The 20,997-nt window shown below is 44.7% G+C and overlaps 1 protein-coding gene and 1 long non-coding RNA gene across 2 annotated transcripts in view; both read left to right on the forward strand.

The window, feature by feature from the left end:
- Positions 1-20,997, forward strand: part of LOC112543067 (uncharacterized) — a 48,759-nt gene that overhangs the window by 1,221 nt on the left and 26,541 nt on the right. Inside the window, 6 exon segments of the mRNA XM_088128880.1 lie at positions 248-851; positions 1,158-1,269; positions 1,397-1,464; positions 2,342-2,471; positions 3,361-5,198; positions 19,675-19,828. Coding sequence (XP_087985006.1) covers positions 360-851; positions 1,158-1,269; positions 1,397-1,464; positions 2,342-2,471; positions 3,361-5,198; positions 19,675-19,828 — 2,794 coding nt within the window. The 5' untranslated portion in view covers positions 248-359.
- Positions 8,850-12,326, forward strand: LOC148214044 (uncharacterized). Its single transcript, XR_015793538.1, has 5 exons — positions 8,850-9,082; positions 10,231-10,800; positions 11,110-11,224; positions 11,352-11,419; positions 12,151-12,326. It is a non-coding gene; the product is annotated as an uncharacterized LOC148214044 (long non-coding RNA).

Here is a 20,997-nt window from a genome sequence, read left to right on the forward strand (position 1 = left end):
ACACACACAGAGAAACACACAAATAAACACTTGTTATCATCCTCTTGCAGCTTAGTAGTATGCAACCCTGAAGAGGTAAGATTCAGGTATGCCAATCAGCTGCCCAGCCCTCAGTTCCTATCTGCTCAATGCCACCCCAGTCCTCTACCAGCTCAGAAAAGTGGTGCCCTCCATGGGGATGAGTGTTGTTCAATGGTGAAATCCATCACTTTCTAATTCTTGGAATTTCTTTTCTTTTCCATCTCAGACACAGAACCTGGAAGCCTTTTGTAGGTTTTCGCATACAGACAAAATTCTCTCTTGGACAAAGAGGGCTGAATGGCCTGCTGCGGTCATTCCTTGGCTACAGGAACAGTCCTATGAATGAAAAGGCATTTGGAGAGCCACAAGATTCCTCGGACCCCTTTGGAGTTGCCTTACAGGACAGAGAAAGAATGGAGACACAACCCTTAGCAAGTGAGGGAAGTGGAGAAGGTCCTTCTGCTGTCCAGCCTGGGAGCTGTGGGGAGATCTCGGCAAGAACTGGGCAGAGGATCCTGGGGGAGGAAACCATCCGTCCAGACGTTCAGCCCCAGAACTTCAGGAGCGTCCAATACCAGGAGGCTGAGGGTCCCCGAGGACTTTGCAGCCATCTGTACTACTTTTGTCGTCGATGGTTGAGACCAGAAAAGCACACAAAGGCACAGATGCTGGACCTGGTTGTTCTGGAGAATTTCCTGGCGCTTCTGCCCCTGCAGATGGAGAGCTGGGTGCGGGACTGCAGAGCAGAGACCAGCTCCCAGGCGGTGGCCCTGGCGGAAGGCTTCCTCCTGAGCCAGGCAGAGGAGCAGAAGGAGCAGGTCAAGTTGCAGGTGAGAGACCTTCATTTTTGGAGCCCAGAAGGGGTCTGAGCGGAATAAATGATCTGCTTGAATTCCTAACCCCTCGTGACGAGAGTTTTCTGGCATTTGTAATATGTGGAGATGTTTCACTAATTCTTCTGGGACATTGTTGCATTATCCATTCTAGAAGATAGATTTGGAACAGCCATTCCTTTCTCACTTTCCAGCCTCCCTGATGGACACTGGAGGCTTTAAATGTGTGTTCAGAGAACAATACACTTCATGTTGTGGGATGTCTGTTAATTCTTCTTCTTTTCTCCTGCCTACTATTTCAAGTCCTTCGCTGTGGGCATCAGAGATCCTGAGGGAAGGAGGAATCCATCCAGTTCCCCTCAGGAGCTATTTTTCAGGAGGATCTCTCAGGAAGATCCAAGTGAGGACACAGGAGGTAACTGAAGGCCGTCCCATTCCCCAGAGAGATCCCAGCTGTCTCATCTTCTCTATGTCTTCTCTTCTCTAGAATGCCTCCTCCTTTTTTATTAATTCTGCACTTTAAAATTCTGTCTCCCTCACAGGGAAGACTCGAACGAAGTTGTCTGCTCTTTCTGGTGGAGCTGAAACAGTGGCTGAACCTCCAGCTCCAGTAAGAGGAGGAAATTTATCTATTGAATTTGTATTCTCCCTTTCCTTCAGGCAGTCAAGCTGGTGTATGTAGGACTCTCATTCCATTTTCCCCCCTTTTTTGGGCCTGGGTGTTTTCTTGTCCTTGAGCAACATTGAATGGGGAATGGCCCTTTTGACTTGCAAAGTAATTTCTAATCCTTTGATTTGTGCCTGGATTTGGAGGGCAAGGAATCCAGCTTGGCAAAGGCTGCGAAATTTCCTTCCCAGAAAATTGCCTCCGCTTTCTTGTCTCCCATTCAGCTAACGGCTCAGACTACTAGCACCTTTCTTGCAGTCTGAGGAGGAGAAGAACATGGCTTGTGTGCCTCTGGATATTGATGGCCCCCCACCTAAATTCCTGGCTGTGCTCCCCCAGCACTTTCATGAAGTTGTTGAGGTGGGCATGATTAGTCCTTCTGGGGACACCATAAGCCCTTTGCTAAAATGCTACAAAGAATCTCCCCGCCCCCCAATTTTCTTCTGCAAACACAGGAAGGATTGGAGACACTGATAGGTGGAGTTTCTGAAGACCATCTGCCAGTTGGTCCTCTCAAGACGCTGAGAGTCCTTTGAAGGTGGGCACATGGATCACTTGATGGATCGATCCATAAGGAAACGGGTTGCTATCAGTGAATGGTACTGAAAGCCCTGCAGAAGCAATCCAGTGGATCAAGCCTACCAGAAATATTTCTTCACTCAAAAGCTTTTGGCTCTTTCCATTTTCTCACCTAAACCTTGGAATCCCACCAAGCGTTGCCATTTAACTTAGTGCATATCTTTGCTTTGGGAATTTGTGAAGAATAGGACAGATCTTGCAAATCCTCCTGGCCTGTTCTGTTCTTTCTTTCCTTGTTCAGGAGGGTCTTGTGTCCTTTGAGGAGGTGGCTGTGTATTTCTCCGAGGAGGAGCGGTCTCAGCTGGATCCTCACCAAAAAGCGCTGCATTGGGAAGTCATGCTGGAAAATTATAGGAACATGGCCTCTCTGGGTAAGGGTTGGCTTCTCTCCCATGAGAGAGTTTGGAAAGACATTTTCTAGTTAGTTGCCATCAGCTCATCTCTTTGGAGGGGGGGAAGGAAAAGATCTGGCCTTTTTCTGCTCGAAGGAAGGAAGGACGTCAATGGCTCTCTGCTTAGATGCATCCCCTGCCATTTCTCATGTGGTGAATTTTTCCATTTCTTTTTAAAGGTATCAGTGAGAAACTCACTCCTTGGCTTGAGGAGATGCTCAACTCCATCACACTGATTTCATCCTTTTGGGCGCAGATGCTTCCCTATCTGTCCTCTGAAGGATTGTCATTTATTCAGGCTGTTGGGTTAATCGCTTGTCTTCCTTTTGATTTCTATCCTGAGACTTGGGGTTAAGGGCAAAATGGTGCTGTTTTTCCATTGCAAACATGCTGTGTAGGGTTAATAGAAGAGCTCTAGAATTGTTTTCTCTGCAACCATTTCATTTTGGCCAGAGAACAATGAATAGCAAATGGAAGGCAGTTTGGGTAGGAAAAAAGGACAAATTTCAAAATTGATATAGTTGTCACTGGTCTTTCCTGTTATTGACCGCCTTCCGATAAATGTTAGGTTTTCTCCTAAGGCCTCCCTGGATGTTTCCCCAGATTCTTCCTGAACTCAACACTGACTCTGGGTAAGGTTTGACAATATAAGGATGATTCTAAACAAACCGGATGCTGTAGATGTTTTCAAAGCTTTTATGGCTCATGAGTATACAAATTATCATTTCTATACCATGTGATTGTAAGGATACAAATGTGCAAGATATTGGAATTTGGCAAAAATTCAGAAGGAAAATCATATGACCTCCTACAGTCTGATCTTTTCCCCCATCCTTGCTATCATGTTCATTTCTCTTTTCCTTTGAAGGTGATCATGGCTATGAGCATAAAGATCCCAGTGAAAAATTCGAAGTGATCAGGCATGGAGGCCAAATGGACAAGGAACTGGAGATGCAACTAGAAAGTCATGAGAGAAGCCAGTCAAATAGTTGGAATCAGGAAAGTTCATCCTCCATGGATGCCGAGACGCAAGGCTTTTTTGCCCAACAAGGAAAAATAAAGAAAAAGTATACTGGAAAAAGTGTAAGACTATTAAAAGACAAATTAGTTGTAAATGAACAGTCTCCACCCCAAACCAAAGGAGAAGATTCTATCTGCAGAGACAATAGAAAAAACCATAATTGGACTTTCACTCTTTCCTGTGAAAATGGGTCCCTTACTTCTCATAAAAGGATCCACACAGGGGGAAAACCATATAAATGTTTGGAATCCGGAAAGATTTTCAGAACAAGCCGTCAAGTTACTTCACATGAAAGGATCCAGACAGGGGAGAAACCACATGAATGCACGGAGTGTGGAAAGACCTTCAGGACAAGGAGTCACCTTATTGTCCACAAAAGGATCCACACAGGGGAGAAGCCATATAAATGCATGGAGTGTGGAAAGAACTTCAGGACCTGCAGTCAAGTTACTTACCATAAAAGTATCCACACAGGGGAGAAGCCATATAAGTGCATTGAGTGTGAAAAGAGCTTTCGTAGTAGGAGTGAACTTACTTCCCATAACAGGATCCACACAGGGGAGAAGCCATATAAATGCATGGAGTGTGGAAAGACTTTTACTCGAAGCGGTAAACTTACTTCCCATAAAAGAATCCACACAGGGGAGAAGCCATATAAATGCATGGAGTGTGGAAAGACTTTTACTCAAAGCGGTAAACTTACTTACCATAACATGATCCACACAGGGGAGAAGCCATATAAGTGCATGGAGTGTGAAAAGAGCTTTCGTAGTAGGAGTGACCTTACTTCCCATAGAAGGATCCACATTGGGGAGAAACCACTTGAATGCATGGAGTGTGGAAAGACTTTTCGTCAGAACAATAATCTTACTTCCCATCATAAAAGAATCCACACAGAGGGGAAGCCATATAAGTGCATAGTGTGTGGAAAGAGCTTTACTACTAGGAGGGAACTTACTTCCCATAAATGGATGCACACAGGGGAGAAGCCATATAAGTGCACAGAGTGTGGAAAGAGTTTTTGTAGTAGGAGTGTACTTACTTCCCATAAATGGATGCACACAGGGGAGAAGCCATATAAGTGCACAGAGTGTGGAAAGAGTTTTTGTAGTAGGAGTGTACTTACTTCCCATAAAACGATCCACACAGGGGAGAAGCCATATAAGTGCATGGAGTGTGGAAAGAGTTTTCGTCAAAATGGTACTCTTACTTCCCATAAATGGATCCACACAGGGGACAAGCCATATAAATGCCTGGAGTGTGGAAAGAGCTTTCGTAGGAGGAGTCATCTTACTTCCCATAACAGGATCCACACGGTGGAGAAGCCATATAAATGCATGGAGTGTGGAAAGACTTTTCGTCACAACAGTAATCTTACTTCCCATCATAAAAGAATCCACACAGGGGAGAAGCCATATAAGTGCATGGTGTGTGGAAAGAGCTTTACTGCTAGGAGTGAACTTACTTCCCATAAATGGATACACACAGGCGAGAAGCCATATAAGTGCATGGAGTGTGGAAAGACTTTTACTCAGAACAGTAAACTTACTTCCCATAAAAGGATACACACAGGGGAGAAGCTATATAAGTGCATGGAGTGTGGAAAGAGCTTTACTACTAGGAGTGAACTTACTTCCCATAAAAGGTGTCAGGATCTACACAAGCCAGAACCTTTGATTGCTTTTAATTGAGTTTCACAATGTATATTACATGGTTAATAGTAAAAATGCTAATTGCAGCCCGCTTGCTTGACCTGCCATTGAAGTGGGGAGAGGATGCCAGGTGCTGTTATCTTTACACAGGCATCTCCAAGGCCAAGCACTGTGAGAACCGGAGCAAAGCGCGAAGAATTTCAAGCGGGAAAAGAAAGGAACAAGGGGGGCAGTTTGGGCTTAAAAAGGAGAGGTTTTGCTTTGTAGAATTAGACTCAACAATCTATTGCTGCTGTGCATTTCTCCCAATAAAGAAATCTTTGATGGAACTGTTTAGTCTCCAGCGGATTTACTGAACTTTGGGAATGAGTTGGCAGACTCTGACAAAAGGATCCACACAGGGGAGAAGCCATATAAGTGCCTGGAGTGTGGAAAGAGCTTCAGGAGGAGGAATGACCTAAATTCACATATACAGATCTGTTTGTGTGAGAATCCATGTAAATTCTAGATTTAGTTGTTTAAATCTATACATTTTCTATTTGTGTACACTCACCTGGGAAAAGGTTTCTTTGAGTCTGACCCTCACAACCGGCAACCCAAGAAAAATTAATTTACTATTGAAAATAAAAGGGCCGTTTTAATTATGAACTGGATTTTTGAATGTACTGTTATTTTAGGTGGCCAATGCTATTGCACACCAATAAGAGAAATTTATATTTTATTAAGTTTACATTTAACCCAGTGCCTGGCACTGGTTTGTCTCCTATACAGGAATAAAAACTCAGGGAGAGAGAGAAGAGTTGAGTTTCTGAGAGCCAGATACACAAGAGGATCAGCTGTGGGGCAGCCATGCTCGGTTTCTCGGGGAGTTCCTTTTATAGGGCAGATCTGTCAGGTTCAGCCCAAAGAACTCCACGAGAGAGTACAGATACACTGTTGCACTTATTAGCTTCCACCTCCAGGACAGAATCTCTCCAGACTGAATCTAAACTTCCCAAGCCAGCAAGCCAAAACACCGTGAATTTCTTAGGGTGGTGCCAGTCTCATCTTCTTAACCGTCCCACGCTCCTGCTGGGGGCTAAGGAAATGTTTATCTCCCTGAGCGCGGCCTTCATCAAACCATTCCATCACAAGATCCTATTGTTCCTGGAAAGGTGCGAAGGAAAGCTGTCCCTCGAGGAATTCTTGGAAAAGGTGATTCCCGGATTCCAAGAGAGGTGAAATTAGTAGGATCTTTAGAAGGGAGCCTTCTCAGGTCAGGCGCCCTCCTGTGCTGGGGTTTCCTGTGGTTCCCTTACCTGGCATGGTCTAATTGGCATCTAGATCCCTTCAGAGAAGAAATCTTATGATCTGATTAAGGCTTCAAGGAATGTTGGCCCTTCAAGCAAGGTCTTTAGTTCTTTAATTCTGGGCTGGGTGGAGGAGTCCCAATTCTTCCTGCTACATTTTTAATCTTTTTAGGTGAGCCCTTTCTTACTATAATTTGATCATATGCATTGATTGCTGTTGAGATAAAGAATGGTAGGGTGAGAGAAATGGGAAGCTTTGACTTACTGCTGACATGGGGATGGAGTAAGATTTGATTTCCTTCTCAAACTCCCTCCTTTTTCTTTTTGTGCAAAAACAGAATATTTTATGGACAATCAGTTAGGGAATCTTGTAGCTATACATCATCCTGTGACTCAGATTCATATTTTTGATCATTCTGCATCAAGATTAGGGATCCCTGCCTTGGGGAAAGGTGCTGATCTTCCTCTGAGAACAGAAGATCATCCCCTACAACACCCCAAGCTGGAGGGTAAACCCTGAGCAAAACTGCAAACAAATATTCCTATTACCACCAAGCCCATAATTCCCAGGAATGTTGTCTTCATCCAGGCAACGTTTGGTAACCAGGAGGTAAGCCGTGCGAAATCAGAGAAGCCCTGACTGTAGCCAATGTTGTCAACCAAAGTTTTGAAATCCCATTTTTTCCCCTGTATCAATTTGGAATTGTCAACCAAATTAAAAGAGCAAATGTCTCCAGGAAGGAGAAGGAAAGTTGAATGCAGGGCAGTCCATCCCTGTGGAGTCTTTGGGGTTCTCTGAGATTGGTTGTTTTTTTGGAAACAGTTCTTGCTAGCACTGAAGATGTAACCTAGCCAGGCAACGAAACGTTTGCAAGAAGACGACCAAGCTCAGAGAGCCCCAAGGACTCCACAGTTCAACCCTGAGCCACAGATATTCTCTTCTATTGGTCAGTCCACCCCTGCGAGCTCTCTCTTACGATCAGCGTGCCCAGCCCTCCGCAGGATGCCCTGAGTTTCACTTGAGGGGCTTTACCTGCCCATTGTATGTACTGTAGACATGTGGCCTATGAAGAATAAAAGCCTATGTAGAGTTTTGGTTGAATATTAGAGAGTGCTGAGTTCGCATCCGCCCTCTCACAAAGTCAAAATAGTTACCAATTTTAGAGTCATTCAGTGGCTTTGTGTCAACAGGGAATGTCCCTTCCCAGTCATGAGGCACAGACGTGGAGACCCAATATTTATACTGCTGTTCGGCGATGGCAGTCTGGCAGTTGAAATGTCAGTGAATGCAGCAGGCAGGGTAAGAGGCAGGCGTTTTCAGCCAGCACAGGCACCTTTGCTTCAAGCAGATTCACGCCCCAAGTCAGGAGCTTGGAAGACTCCTCCTGAGGTGACTGCAATCCTCCTTGTGAGTTCCTATTGAAGTCCATTGAAGAAAAGGACAATCCTTCGCCACTCTTGTAGGTAATATTATATTCGGAGATGCGAAGCATTTTTTTCTGGCAGAGCAGAATACTTTGCCTGCTCTCAAACGCCCGGTGCCTCTCTTCACCCACACTTTTGCTCTTTCCCCCTTTCTCTATCTCTGGGCAGGGGGTTCCCTTTGTCACAGGAGGGGAGGGGATGTTGTGCAGGACCAGTTGCACCGCTCTCTCTCCCACTGTGCGGCTCCCTTCAGGTCCCTCTGGGCCTAGCTGGAGAAGCACTCCTTGGTGCCCAGGGTCTATTGCATCCTCCCCCTGTACATCTATGCCCAGTAGTGCCAAGTCTGTTATTTTTTATTTACATTGATGTCGCTGGGCACTCTCGGTGTGCTCCTGCACCTTCTTCATTGCAACCACCAGCAGGAAGCATCACGGTCTGACTTCCTTATATGGAGCGTGCGAAGCTTCTCTCCTGGGGGAGGTTTTGGTATTGGGCAAAACTAGGTGGGGGTTAACAAAGCGTTGATGGAGCTTCAGGTTGGCTTGATCCAATAGTGGTCTCCTCCCCTTCAACCATTTGTGGCCAGAGAGGAGGTGGACTGCCTGCTTTGGGAGGCCTTCCGTGTGAAAGCCCAGTGCCAATATCCCAAGAGATCTCCAAAGATTGACTTTGCCTCACAGGGCAGAGTAGCCGAGTCCAGGTCCAGTGGATCACCTTCGTAGGTGATAAGTCATCATAAGTTTAAAATAGAATAAAATCAGAAGTGCAGCCAATGCAATTCCCATTCTCTATCCTTGCCAGAATCTGACCGTCAGCCCTTTCAGGCAAGCCAGGTCAGGAATTGGATACCACAAAGCCTATGGGAGCTCTGCGATGTTGTTGCGTGGCTCAAGAACAGAATCTTGAAAGCCTGTCAGAGTTTCCTAGTGACCTCTTTTACGGGATACAGAATCAAGACAGGATTATTTTTCACCTCTTAAGTAAGAAAAATGCTGAATTCCATTTCCTGTCTGCTCCTTTGCTCCACCTGCTCCTGGAAGAAACGGCCACAAGTGGCTTTCCAGGAGGTTGGGAAAAAGAGTGACATCACTATGACGTGCCTCTCTAGTAAGCTGCGCTCTCTCTCTTTAACACTTTGAGGTTCGCAGGAGGTAAAAGGCTGCAGGGAGGTCTTGCAGGGAAGAGATCCAGAGGAGGCCCTGGGTGAGCAGGGGCTTCTTCCCGTGCAAAGGGAGGCAGAAGGTCCCCTCGCTGGAGAAGGGAGAGACGCAGGCCAAGTCCTCATGTGAGGATTTATGGGCTGCAGAATCAAGACAGGATTATTTTTACTCTCTTAAGTAGGAAAAATGCTGAATTCCATTTCCCGTCTGCTCCTTTGCTCCATCTGCTCCCTCTAAATGAGGACGCAGCTTTCTCCAGAACCTCTCTTAAAAATGCAAGGTTGAAGATGTTCTAACGTTGTCCAAAGCAGCTGGATGGAGAAGGCTTCCTGATCGGGGGGGGGGGGGACACCACAGCCCCCTTCCTCCTGACCCCATGGAAATAACAGCCTTTCTCCCCTCTTTGCATGAGGGGGCTCCCTCTGCAAAGAGAGGGGAAACCATGTGCTCCACTGGGGGGGGAGGGATAGGGGAGGGGGAGAGTTTACATTGCAAATCCAGCAGGAAAGAAGAAAAGCCCTGCGAGGAAGGAGGTGCCAGACATTGTTCCTGCATTCTCACCATGTACTGGTCAGGCTGAAATTGGGCTGGATCCTCTGCAGTTCAACACGTCTTAGGAGAGTGAGTGAACGAGGACATCCTCTTAATCTTCGTTCCTTCAAGCCCTGTGCTTTGTGTGGACTCAGCCCCTGAGGTTGGGGGACGTGTTTGGGCTTTGGGCAGGTTATCTGAACCCACCTGGGTGTCCTGGTGTGACTTCGCTCTTAAAAGCCAACCCTGGAGAAAGCCTATCCCAACCCAGGGTCATTTCATTGGCATTTCATTTTATCTGAACTGAACTTTGGTGGTGTGTTAACCTGTTTGGGGTTTGGCACACATATTGTGTGACTCCCGTTTGTAGGGAAACATAGATATGGGTTTTTAAAAAGCCAGCCCTTCCTTCTGAGAAAAAGAAACAGAAAATGCTCCAAAATGCAGTTATTGGGTATTCCAAGTGCTTGATGTAAGCCAATCCCATAGTTTGCAATACACACACAGAAACACACAAATAAACACAGGACTTATCTGCTGAATCCCACCGCCGTCCTATACCAGCTCAGAAAAATGGTGCCTTCCATGGCGATGAGTGTTGTTCAGTGGTGAAATCCATCACTTTCTAATTCCTGGAATTTCTTTTCTTTTCCATCTCAGACACAGAACCTGGAAGCCTTTTGTAGGTCTTCACATACAGACAAAATTCTCTCTTGGACAAAGAGGGCTGAATGGCCTGCTGCGGTCATTCCTTGGCTACAGGAACAGTCCTATTAATGAAAAGGCATTTGGAGTGCCAGAAGATTCCTCCAACCCCTTTGGAGTTGCGGTAAAGGACAGAGAAAGAATGGAGACACAACCCTTAGCAAGTGAGGGAACTGGAGAAGGTCCTTCTGCTGTCTAGCCTGGGAACTGTGGGGAGATATGGGCAAGAACTGGGCAGAAGATCCTGGAGGAGGAAACCACCCGTTCAGACCAGGAGGCTGAGGGCCCCGAGGACTTTGCAGCCGTCTCCACTACTTTTATCGTCAATGGTTGAGACCAGAAAAGCACACAAAAGCGCAGATGCTGGATTGGTTGTTCAGGAGCAGTTCCTGGCCCTTCTGCCCCTGCAGATGGAGAGCTGGGTATGGCTAGTGTGGAGCACAGACCAGCTCCCAGGCAGTGGCCCTGGCGGAAGGCTTCCTCCTGAGCCAGACAGCAGAGCAGAAGGAGCAGGTCGACGTGCAGGTGGGAGACCTTCATTTTTGGAGCCCAGGAGGGGTCTGAACGGAATAAACAATGCATTTGAATTCTTAACCCCTCCCCACCAGAGTTCTCTGGCATTCCTAATATGTGGAGATGTTTCATTAATTCTTGTAGGACATTGTTCTATTATCCATTCTAGAAGAAAGATTTGGAACAGCCGTTCCTTTCTCACTTTCCAGCCTCCCTGATGGACACTGGGGGCTTTGAATATGTGTTCAGAGAACAAGAACCCACTTCATGTTGTGGGATGTCTGTTAATTCTTCTTCTTTTCTCCTGCCTCCTATTTCAAGTCCTTCACTGTGGACATCAGAGATCCTGACAGAAGGAGGAATCCCTCCAGTCCCCCTCAGGAGCTGTTTTTCAGGAGGATCTCTCAGGAAGATCCAAGTCAGGACACCTCAGGAGGTAATCGAAGGCTCTCCCATTCCCCAGAGAGATCCCAGTTGTCTCATGTTCTCTATGTCTTCTTTTCTCTAAAATGCCTCCTCCTATTTTGTTAATTCTGCACTTTAAAATTCTCTCTCCCTCACAGGGAAGACTCGAACAAAGTTGTCTGCTCTTTCTGGTGGAGCTGAAACAGTGGCTGAACCTCAAGCTCAAGTAAGAGGAGGAAATTTATCTATTAGATTGTATTCTCCTGTTCCTTCAGGCAGTCAAGCTGACTCTCTCCTTCCATTTTTCCCCCTTTTGTGGGCCTGGGTGTTTTCTTGTCCTTGAGCAACATGGGATGGGGAATGGAAGATTCAGGTTGCTCTCAGTCAGCTCAGCCTGCCCTGAAGTCTTTGGTTGGGATACAAATTGGTTTGTACTTTCTCCTGGAGATTGTTATTAGGATATCTGTTTTTTTAAAAGACCAGTACGTAACTCTCCTTTTGCTACTTACTCTTCCTACTATTAGTTTATAATAATTAATTTATTCAAAACTTTCTCAAGAGATAGGAATAATATTATTAGGAACTGCTAAATAGAGACCCATTTGTTTTTTCATTCTTTGAGTTCGAATTGTGCAAGGCTGCTCAAAAATAACTAAATACTCAGACTGGCACATTGCCATTTTGAAAAAGCCTTGTTTCCAACCAGTGATAAGAAATATCAGCACATCAGATTAAGACATAAGACAGGCTATTAAAATCCAATGAAAGTGGCCAGAGAGAAGAGTCTATAAGTGAAATTGTTCTGAATGAGCATATAATCAAGGCCCTTTTGACTTGCAAAGTAATTTCTGATCCTTTGATTTGTTCCTCGATTTGGAGGCCAAGGAATCCAGCTTGGCAAAGGCTGCGAAATGTCCTTCCCAGAAAATTGTCTCCGCTTTCTTGTCTCCCATTCAGCCAATGGCTCAGACTACTAGCACCTTTCTTGCAGTCTGAGGAGGAGAAGAACCCGGCTTGTGTGCCTCTGGATATTCATGGCCCCCCACCCAAATCCCTGGCTGTGCTCCCCCAGCACTTTCATGGAGTTGATGGTCCTTCTGGGGCCACCATAAGCCCTTTGCTGAAATGCTAGAAAGAATCCCCCTGCCCCCCAATTTTCTTCTGCAAACACAGGAAGGATTGGAGACACTGATAGGTGGGGTTGCTGAAGCCCATCTGCGAGTTCCTTCTCTCAAGAAGGTGAGAATCTTTTGAAGATGGGTGAATGGATCAACTGATGGATCGATCCAGAAGGAAATTGGGGTTGCTATCACTGGATGGCACTGAAAGTCCTGTAGAAGCAATCGAGTTGAACAACCCTGCCTCAAATATTTCTTCAGTCAAAAGTTTTGGCTCTTTCCATTTTCTCACCAAAATGTTCGAATCCCACAAAGCCCAGCCATTTAACTTGGTGTATATCTTTGCTTTCGGAATTTGTGAAGAACAGGACAGATCTTGCAAATCCTCCGGGCCTGTTCTTTTTTCTTTCTTTCTTTCTTTCTTTCTTTCTTTCTTTCTTTCTTTCTTTCTTTCTTTCTTTCTTTCTTTCTTTCTTTCTTTCTTTCTTTCTTTCTTTCTTTCTTCAGGAGGGTCTTGTGTCCTTCGAGGAGGTGGCTGTGTATTTCTCCGAGGAGGAGAGGTCTCAGCTGGATCCTCACCAAAAAGCGCTGCATTGGGAAGTCATGCTGGAAAATTATCACAACGTGGTCTCTCTGGGTAAGGGTTTGCCTCTCTCCAATCAGAGAGTTTGGGATGACTTAGTTATGTGCCATCAGCTACATCTAATTAAGAAAATCTCAAACCAGATGTCATCTCTTGGGAGGGAGAAGGAAAAGATCTGGTTTCCTCCTTGTCAGGGAAAAAACCACGTTAAACATGGGAGGCAGACACACCATAAAACAAGTCACTTCAAAGTTCTAAGTTCTACTTAAACTTTATTGAAAATAAAATGCAGCATAAAAATAAATGCAATCACAACATACAAGGTACTTACACATTGCAATGCCGACCTGCTTGCCCGAGCTGTCAAACTGACAGCTCGTTCAAGAGGTGCCATTTGCCTGGTTGCTATCCTTTTTATTCTGTTAAACCACAAACTACATTATGACGATCAGATCATTCCCAGAACAGATGTCGACACGTGTCGTGTCGGTGCCCTTTTAGCCCTTCTGTTCCTGTCAACAAATCTGTAATTTCCTTCACTTTGTAAGTTCCTCTTATTTCCCGTAAATGCCCCCACAGGTCATACATCAGTTATCTAGGCCTTATTAAATGCACTCTAACTTACATTAAAACATTATAAAAACTACTAATAATTTTCCCCTCACAATCCCCACTTCTTGTCCTACAGACAATTCCATACATTCAAGACGAGCTGTAGCATCTCCTGTGATTTATGATCTACAGGGGTGAAAATACGTAGTACATAATCTTACTCTTTATGATTTAAGATCAAGAAGGGAATCTACTTAGTTACTATAGCAAAAGCTAGCTAACTAGAATGATTATTATCAAGCATCGCAAAATTAAGGATATTGGGAGACATAAGGATGATCTTCTATTGCCTCTATAGCTACAGGTTTAGGGGATACACCTTGTCTCATGGTGGCATACAAAGTCTCGATGCTATCATCTGGAATAGTAGCATAAATAGCATCATTTTCAGGGACACCTAAGGAAGAGACTGTCCATGAAGGCACCTGCGATATTTCAGATATAAGGTCTGTTGCCTCGGGGTTAGGCAAGGGACGTGAGATTCTGGAAGAATTAATATTTTGACTAATAGTCTGTACCATCAAAGGAACTGAAGAAGGCCCTGAGTATGCAGAAATGCATTTCCGAATTATCATAAATACCAAATAGACCAAAAAAAGAATACAAAAAACTGTAAGAAGAAACATAATGATTTTTCCTCCTAGGCCAGAAAAAAAGAAGGAAAGAAAATCCCAGCTACCTTCTGTTGTGAATGTGCCAAAGGGGGTCAATGTGTCTTTTTTATAATTTGCCACGGCCTTCTTCAATGCCCCAATATTATCAAATAATGTCTTATTTCCATCTGGAATAAAGATACAACAAGAATGTCCGATAAGCTTACATACCCCACCTTGTTTTGCCAAAACATAATCTAAGGCAATTCTATTTTGTAATGTAGTCTGGCGGATGGCAGCCATCTCAGTAGCAATACGTGAAAACTTAGAGGTTGAAATATTAGTAACTTGTTCTAACAAGGTAGAAAACTTCTTACTCTGCTCCCAGAGCATATATACGCCAGCTCTGGGAAACAAAAGACCAAAGAATCTATACCATCCATTATCTAAAGTGGGCTTTGGGAGGGATCGTTGAACCCTATTAAGAATGGTCGAATGTGACGTGTTAGAAGATATTGAACGAATCCAGGCTTCAAGGACTAAATCCATCGGTTCCTTCAGAGGCATTAAGCCAGGTCCCAACACTCCTAGATGACAGGAACCATCCCATACAGGAGGTAAAGCCTTATAAGCTCGCATTCCACAAATAAATGATAGGCCTTGGGGAGCAACTATACCATTGACCCATTGATTTGGATCAAAAATCAATCTATCTGCTACTGAAGCATTTATTAGCTCCATAGCAGGTCTATAGATAGGTGGAATATCATATTTCATCATTTTAACTAACAAAGAACATAGTGAGAGAGAGCAAGTACCTTCAGGAGCTATCCGGCAACACATGGAAGCCTTTCGTACCCACGCCGGTCCTGAAGGACCCTCCAAGATTCGTGAATAATCATAACAGGTTCGAGGTGGAAGCGAATAGGAACATTTACCCCTAGCAATTGTAAGTGGACTGCAATAATCCCCAGAATAAGTACAGGGTCTACGACAATCAGGGAAATAGTCACTCTAGGTATATTTGTATAAAATGGTCATATTACATTGGCTAGTTCCAACATTTTTAGAATACTCGGGGACCAAAACTGGTGTAGGGGAGGAATTAGGACCACTAGTACTTATACATACATCCCCATAGACTGGTTCTGGAAGCAGATGGTATTGAAAAGAACACAATTTGGGATTTGTTTTGCATTTGGGAATGCTCCTATAATCATCTACTGACATCAATCCGCTATCTTTCCCATATGGAGTCAAAGATATTAAGCCACTAGTGCTCCATAAGGTATTGAGAAACCAATGAGTAGGAACTGTCTTAGCAACAGAGGGATAACATGCTGATTAGATCCTAAATTATAATTACATATCCAACAATTGCTTAAGTTTGTGATTGAATGAGTAGCTCTATACATATCTACTAAACGCAAATACATATTATCATGTTCCAGACTCCTAGGATTCTTATTAACAGCAAGACCTCTAGGGAATCTTGGAACAGTCCTACGCACTCGGGTCCCTGTATTACATGGAGACTCTGTCTCCTCCTCTGACTGTGTTGGCAGTGGGACTGTAGGTGTAATTCTCTCAAGCTCCGGATCCCTTGACTCTGTAACAAGGTGTAATACATGATACAAATTGAGACAAGTTCCAATAAACAATAAAACAACAATCAACCATACTGCAGGCATTAAGCATTTTCTAATATAATAAGTCTCTTTTAATCACAGTCGAGCTTCCATTTGGGATTACAGGATTTTCACCTCAAGGCAATTGAGCTGTAGGCTGCTTATGACGTAAACGAAGATTGTAACTGATAGGTTGTTTATGATGATCCAGAGGATCATGCAGAGGTTACTAGCAAGTGCACCCTCCTTAAGCGTATCAGTGACCACTTCTTCAGTGCTCGCAGAAAGAGGAAGAGGTTTCTTCTGCTCCGTTCTGTCAACAGCTTCTGTGGACGTTACAAATTTTTCTTCTGGGACTTCCTCATCTGGGGGCCGTATCTTCTTACAGTGCGAAGCATGCACCCAAGAGTCCAGACTCTGACACTTCACTGCTGTATTTGTGGTCAGCAAAATCTAGAACGGTCCCTTCCAACGAGGAGCCAAACAGTTCTTCCGTTGAAATACTTTAATCAAAACCCAATTGCCCACGTCCAAGGAGTGACACGGATGCAAAGGTTCCTTAGGCAAGGCAGCTGCAACTCGTGAGTGACAATTCCTGAGGGAAAAAATAAGAGCTCGACAGTATTCTAACATAAGGGAGTCCAGCATATGGATGTCTTGCAGGTGGAGTAGCAAAGGGGGAGATGCTGGTACTCTCATTGGCCGTCCCATCAAGATTTCATGAGGCGACAGTCCAGTAGATTTAGATGGAGTTGCCCGAATTGACATAAGAGCAAGGGGCAAACAGTCTGGCCATTTCAGACCAGTCTCTTCACAGATCTTAGCAAGTTTATTTTTTAAGGTGGAGTTAAAACGTTCCACCTTACCCGATGATTCTGGATGAGCACAGTGTAGCTTCTGTGTAATCTTAAGGTCTTTACACAATCCCGCTATCACCTGGTTTACGAAATGTCTGCCTCTGTCGCTCCCCAAATAAAGGGGGATACCAAACCTGGGACAGAAATCCTTTAGCGACCTTTTGGCTACTGTAATGGCATCAACTTTTGTACAGGGAAAAGCCTCTATCCACCCACTGTACATGCAAACCAGGATAAGTACATATTCATAAGAACAGCATTTTGGCATTTGAATAAAATCCATTTGCACATGTACAAATGGGCCCCAAGGGGGAGGATGAGATCCAGCAACAACTGGAGTAGATTGGCCAACATTATGCTGCTGACAGGTAGTGCACGATGAACAGATTTGCCTTGCCATAGCATGCACTCCGGGAACAATCCATTCCTTAGTAATAGCCACACCAATGCCCTCCGGACCAACATGGGAGACCCCATGCTGGACACGAACAAGGAATGGCAGCAAAGAACGTGGGCACACAGGGCGACCACTAGGATGGCTCCAAAGGCCAACAGAAGTAGGAGCACAGCCTAACCTGGCCCAATGACGACGCTCTGATCGAGGAGCTGATTGTTGTATAGCAACCAAATCGTCAAATTCAGCTAGGGCCAAGGCTGCATCAATACTGGAAGCATGAAAAGCAAGGACAGTAGGACTTGAGCCCGGGGCCATAAGGGCTGCCCATTTAGCCGTGGCATCCGCCAAGGCATTTCCCATAGCAATTTCAGAAGTAGGGGACTGGTGAGGAAGGCATTTAACAATGGCAAGTTCAGAAGGCAAAGAAAGAGGTGAAAGAAGATCAGAAACATATTGTCCATTCCTGATTGGAGTCCCTTGGGCTGTTAGATATCCACGAAGTTTCCATAATTGACCAAAATCATGAACAACGCCAAAAGCATAACGACTGTCAGTGTAAATGGTGGCAGACTTCCCAGATGCAAAACGACAGGCCTCAGTGAGTGCCACAAGTTCTGCAATTTGGGCTGAACGGACTCCAATAAGGGGACCACAGGTTAAAGGCTCAAACGAAGAACAGACAGCAAAGCCTGCTACCAGCTTCCCAGAGGGATCACGGAAGCAGGAGCCATCAACAAAAAGAATGAAATCAGAATTCTGGAGGGGAATATCAAGAAGGTCTTGACGTGGCTTAGAAAGAAGCAAACAAAGAGCCTCACAGTCGTGAGGATCTCCATCAGTAGGCACAGGAAGCAAGGAAGCTGGATTCAAGGCAGGACAACGACGCAAAGTAATATGGGAAGAGGAGAGAAGTATAGCTTCATATTTAGTTAAATGAGCAGTAGAAAGAAATTTATTGCGAGTGCGTGATAAAAGAGCGGATACAGAATGAGGAACAGAGACTATCAAATGATGTCCCAAGACTGAATCAGCAGAACGTTCTACTAAAATAGCAGTTGCAGCAACAGCACTCAGGGGTAAACCTTTCGCAACTGGATCTAGCATAAGGGAAAAATAAGCAACAGGTTTTTTCAAAGGGCCATGAGATTGAGCAAGAACCCCAAGGGCAAAGCCCTCCCGTTCATGGCAATAAAGAAAGAAAGGTTTATCATAATCAGGTAGCCCCAAAGCAGGTGCAGAAGCCATAGCTTGTTTAAGAGCAGTGAATGAAGTTTCAGCTTCAGGAGACCAGGAAAGGGGTTCAGGAACATCATGCAAAGTTAAATCGTATAAGGGACAGGTAAGCTTAGCATAAGCAGGAATCCATTGGCGACAGAACCCAGTCATACCCAAGAAGGAGCGCATGGCCTTCCGGATAGTAGGCTTCGGATGATGCAAAATAGTTTCAATGTGAGAAGGCAAAATAGAGCGAGCACCCTGCTTGATTTGTACCCCCAAATAAACTACTTCAGGGAGACAAAGCTGCAATTTAGACTTTGAAGCCTTATGGCCTCGTTCAGCTAAACCAACCAGCAATGCCAAAGAATCTGTTCGTGAGGCTTCTAAAGAGGGAGAAGCAAGCAGCAAATCATCAATATACTGCACTAGGGTTGAGCCTGCCGGAAAAGAAATAGTAGCAAGATCCTGGTGAAGGACTTGCGAAAAAATTGAAGGAGATTCACAGTATCCCTGGGGAAGACAACGCCAGGTCAACTGAAGACCTTCAAATTGAAAAGCAAAGAGGAACTGTGAATCTGGGTATATAGGAATAGAGAAAAAAGCAGAAGACAAATCAACAACTGTGAAAAAACAAGCATCAGATGGAATAGAAGAAAGAATTGTGGCAGGATTGGGAACAACTGGATAGGAAGGTATAACAATCTCATTCAGATGACGCATATCCTGTATAAAACGCCACCCAGTGGCCCTTTTCCAAATTGGAAAAATAGGAGTGTTGCAAGGGCTCATAGTAGGGACTAAAATACCTTGATCAAGAAGGGCTTTAATAACAGGCCGAATTCCATCTTGGGCTTCCTTAGATAAAGGATATTGGGGAATTCGAGGAAGGGGCTTAGTGGGGTCAAGCTGGACACGAGCAGGTTCAACAGAATTAATACGACCCACATCATTACAATGAGTAGCCCAGAGAGAATCAGGAACTTGAGTGACAATAGATGAAGTGAAAGAGGAAGTTATTTGATCTGACTCCAAGAAAAAATTGGAACACGCCGAAGAAGCAGAAGTATGCAAACATGCCAAAACCGCAAACTCATTAGCAGAAGGGATATCTAAATATAACCCATCAGGCTGACAATAAATGGTGCAACCAAGCTTGCACAAAAGATTTCGGCCCAAAAGGTTTACTGGAGAACATGGACTTAAGAGAAAGGCATGTTCTTGCTGCAGAGGCCCAAAAGAGACAGAAACAGGAAGTGAGACTGGGTGCGGAACAGAAGTATTTGTAATACCTATTGCATTTACCACTTGCTCAGAAGATTTTATCTGAGGAAAATCCTTAGCCATTAAAGTAGAAAAAGCAGCTCTGGTATCTACCAAAAATTTAGCTGGCTGATCATTAATAGCAACCAGGAGCTCTGGATCAGAAGGATTAAGAGGAACAAGAGGACAAACAATAGAAGGACTGAAATTGCAAGATACCGGGCTGTCCTATTGTGGAATGGGCAAAAGAGCTGGCAGAGTCCCAGGGGTTTGCAGCCGTGGAAACCGTGATGGCCTCAGGGGAGGAAGAGGAGCTACGGAAGGAAACCTACCTCTGGGATGTGGCAAGGTTTGAATCCCCAAAGCAAGGTACGGGCAAACATTGCGAAAATGTCCCTCCATCCCACAATTATAACAGCGATAGGAAGATTGTACTGGGTTATTAGCAGGTGGAAAAGAAGGATACGGAATTCTCTGCTGAGGAGGGTAAGGTGGGGGTGTTGGGCTTTCCAAAGCACGAAGCTGTAAAGCCATAAGTTGAACCTCCTTTTCCTCCTTTTGTTTCTTAAGGGAAGAGGAATAGTGGTCAGCTATATCAACAATTTCAGAGAGAGACTTGGCCTTCCATCCAATAACATTAAGTCGGATGGCCTCAGAAATTTTTGGACGTAAGCCATTAACAAAAAAGGAAAATATGCCTTCTCGAGCATTAGTTCGTGGCTCAGCCACTCCAGAATGCTGTTCAAAAACTACAGTGAGATGCTCCATGTATTCTGCCGGTGCTTCCCGATCAAGTTGATGATAGTTTTTAATTTTACTCCAGTCCGTTTTTACAGGACAAACCTCAGTAATATTAGCAAGTAAACGTGTACGAATATTAGTCAACTCACCAGGGGCTGGTGCCTAAGGGGGCCATGCAGCTTTCTTCTTCAGACGCTCCCATACCCCTTCAGGGCAAATTGCATGCATAAGTTGGTTAAGATCTACCCAGGTCGGATTATAAGCCTCAATTATAGTTTCTAAATCTTCTTTAAATTTAATTGGTTCATCTCGGATATTAGGAAATGAATTAGCCATATTACGAATCTCAGTCTGAGACCATGGCACATGAACCTGGATAACCTTAGGAACTGACTGTCCATTAACAGTTTCTGTTGACTCAGGCATAGCTCGAAGAGGAAACTGTCCTATTGGCTGCTCAGAGAAATCTAAAGTCTGCGCAGCGCGAGGGGGGAAAACCAAATCAGCCCCCTTTGGAGTAGATGAGAAAGGAGTTGCACCACGAGTATGAAGTGCCACTTGATCTCAAGACTGTAAGTCAGAAAGAATAGATGCAAGGGCAGGAGAAAGTGGCTGTGTTGAGGAAGGAGATAAAGCAAAACTTGTGTCCAGACCCAACGTCTGGCTAACCCTATCCACCTCAGCCTTAAGGAATGATTGAGGACTAACAAGCAAATTGTCTGCTGCCTGTAAAGTCCTTTGCACCTCCTGAATAAGAGTAGAAAGGTCAGCAGGTAAGGGAGAAGATTCAGGTGCAG

This window comes from Python bivittatus, unplaced genomic scaffold (genome assembly GCF_059951505.1).
Source record: "Python bivittatus isolate LINGU-HERP-01145 unplaced genomic scaffold, Pbiv_v1 ctg000820_np1212, whole genome shotgun sequence".
Classification (NCBI taxonomy): domain Eukaryota; kingdom Metazoa; phylum Chordata; class Lepidosauria; order Squamata; family Pythonidae; genus Python; species Python bivittatus.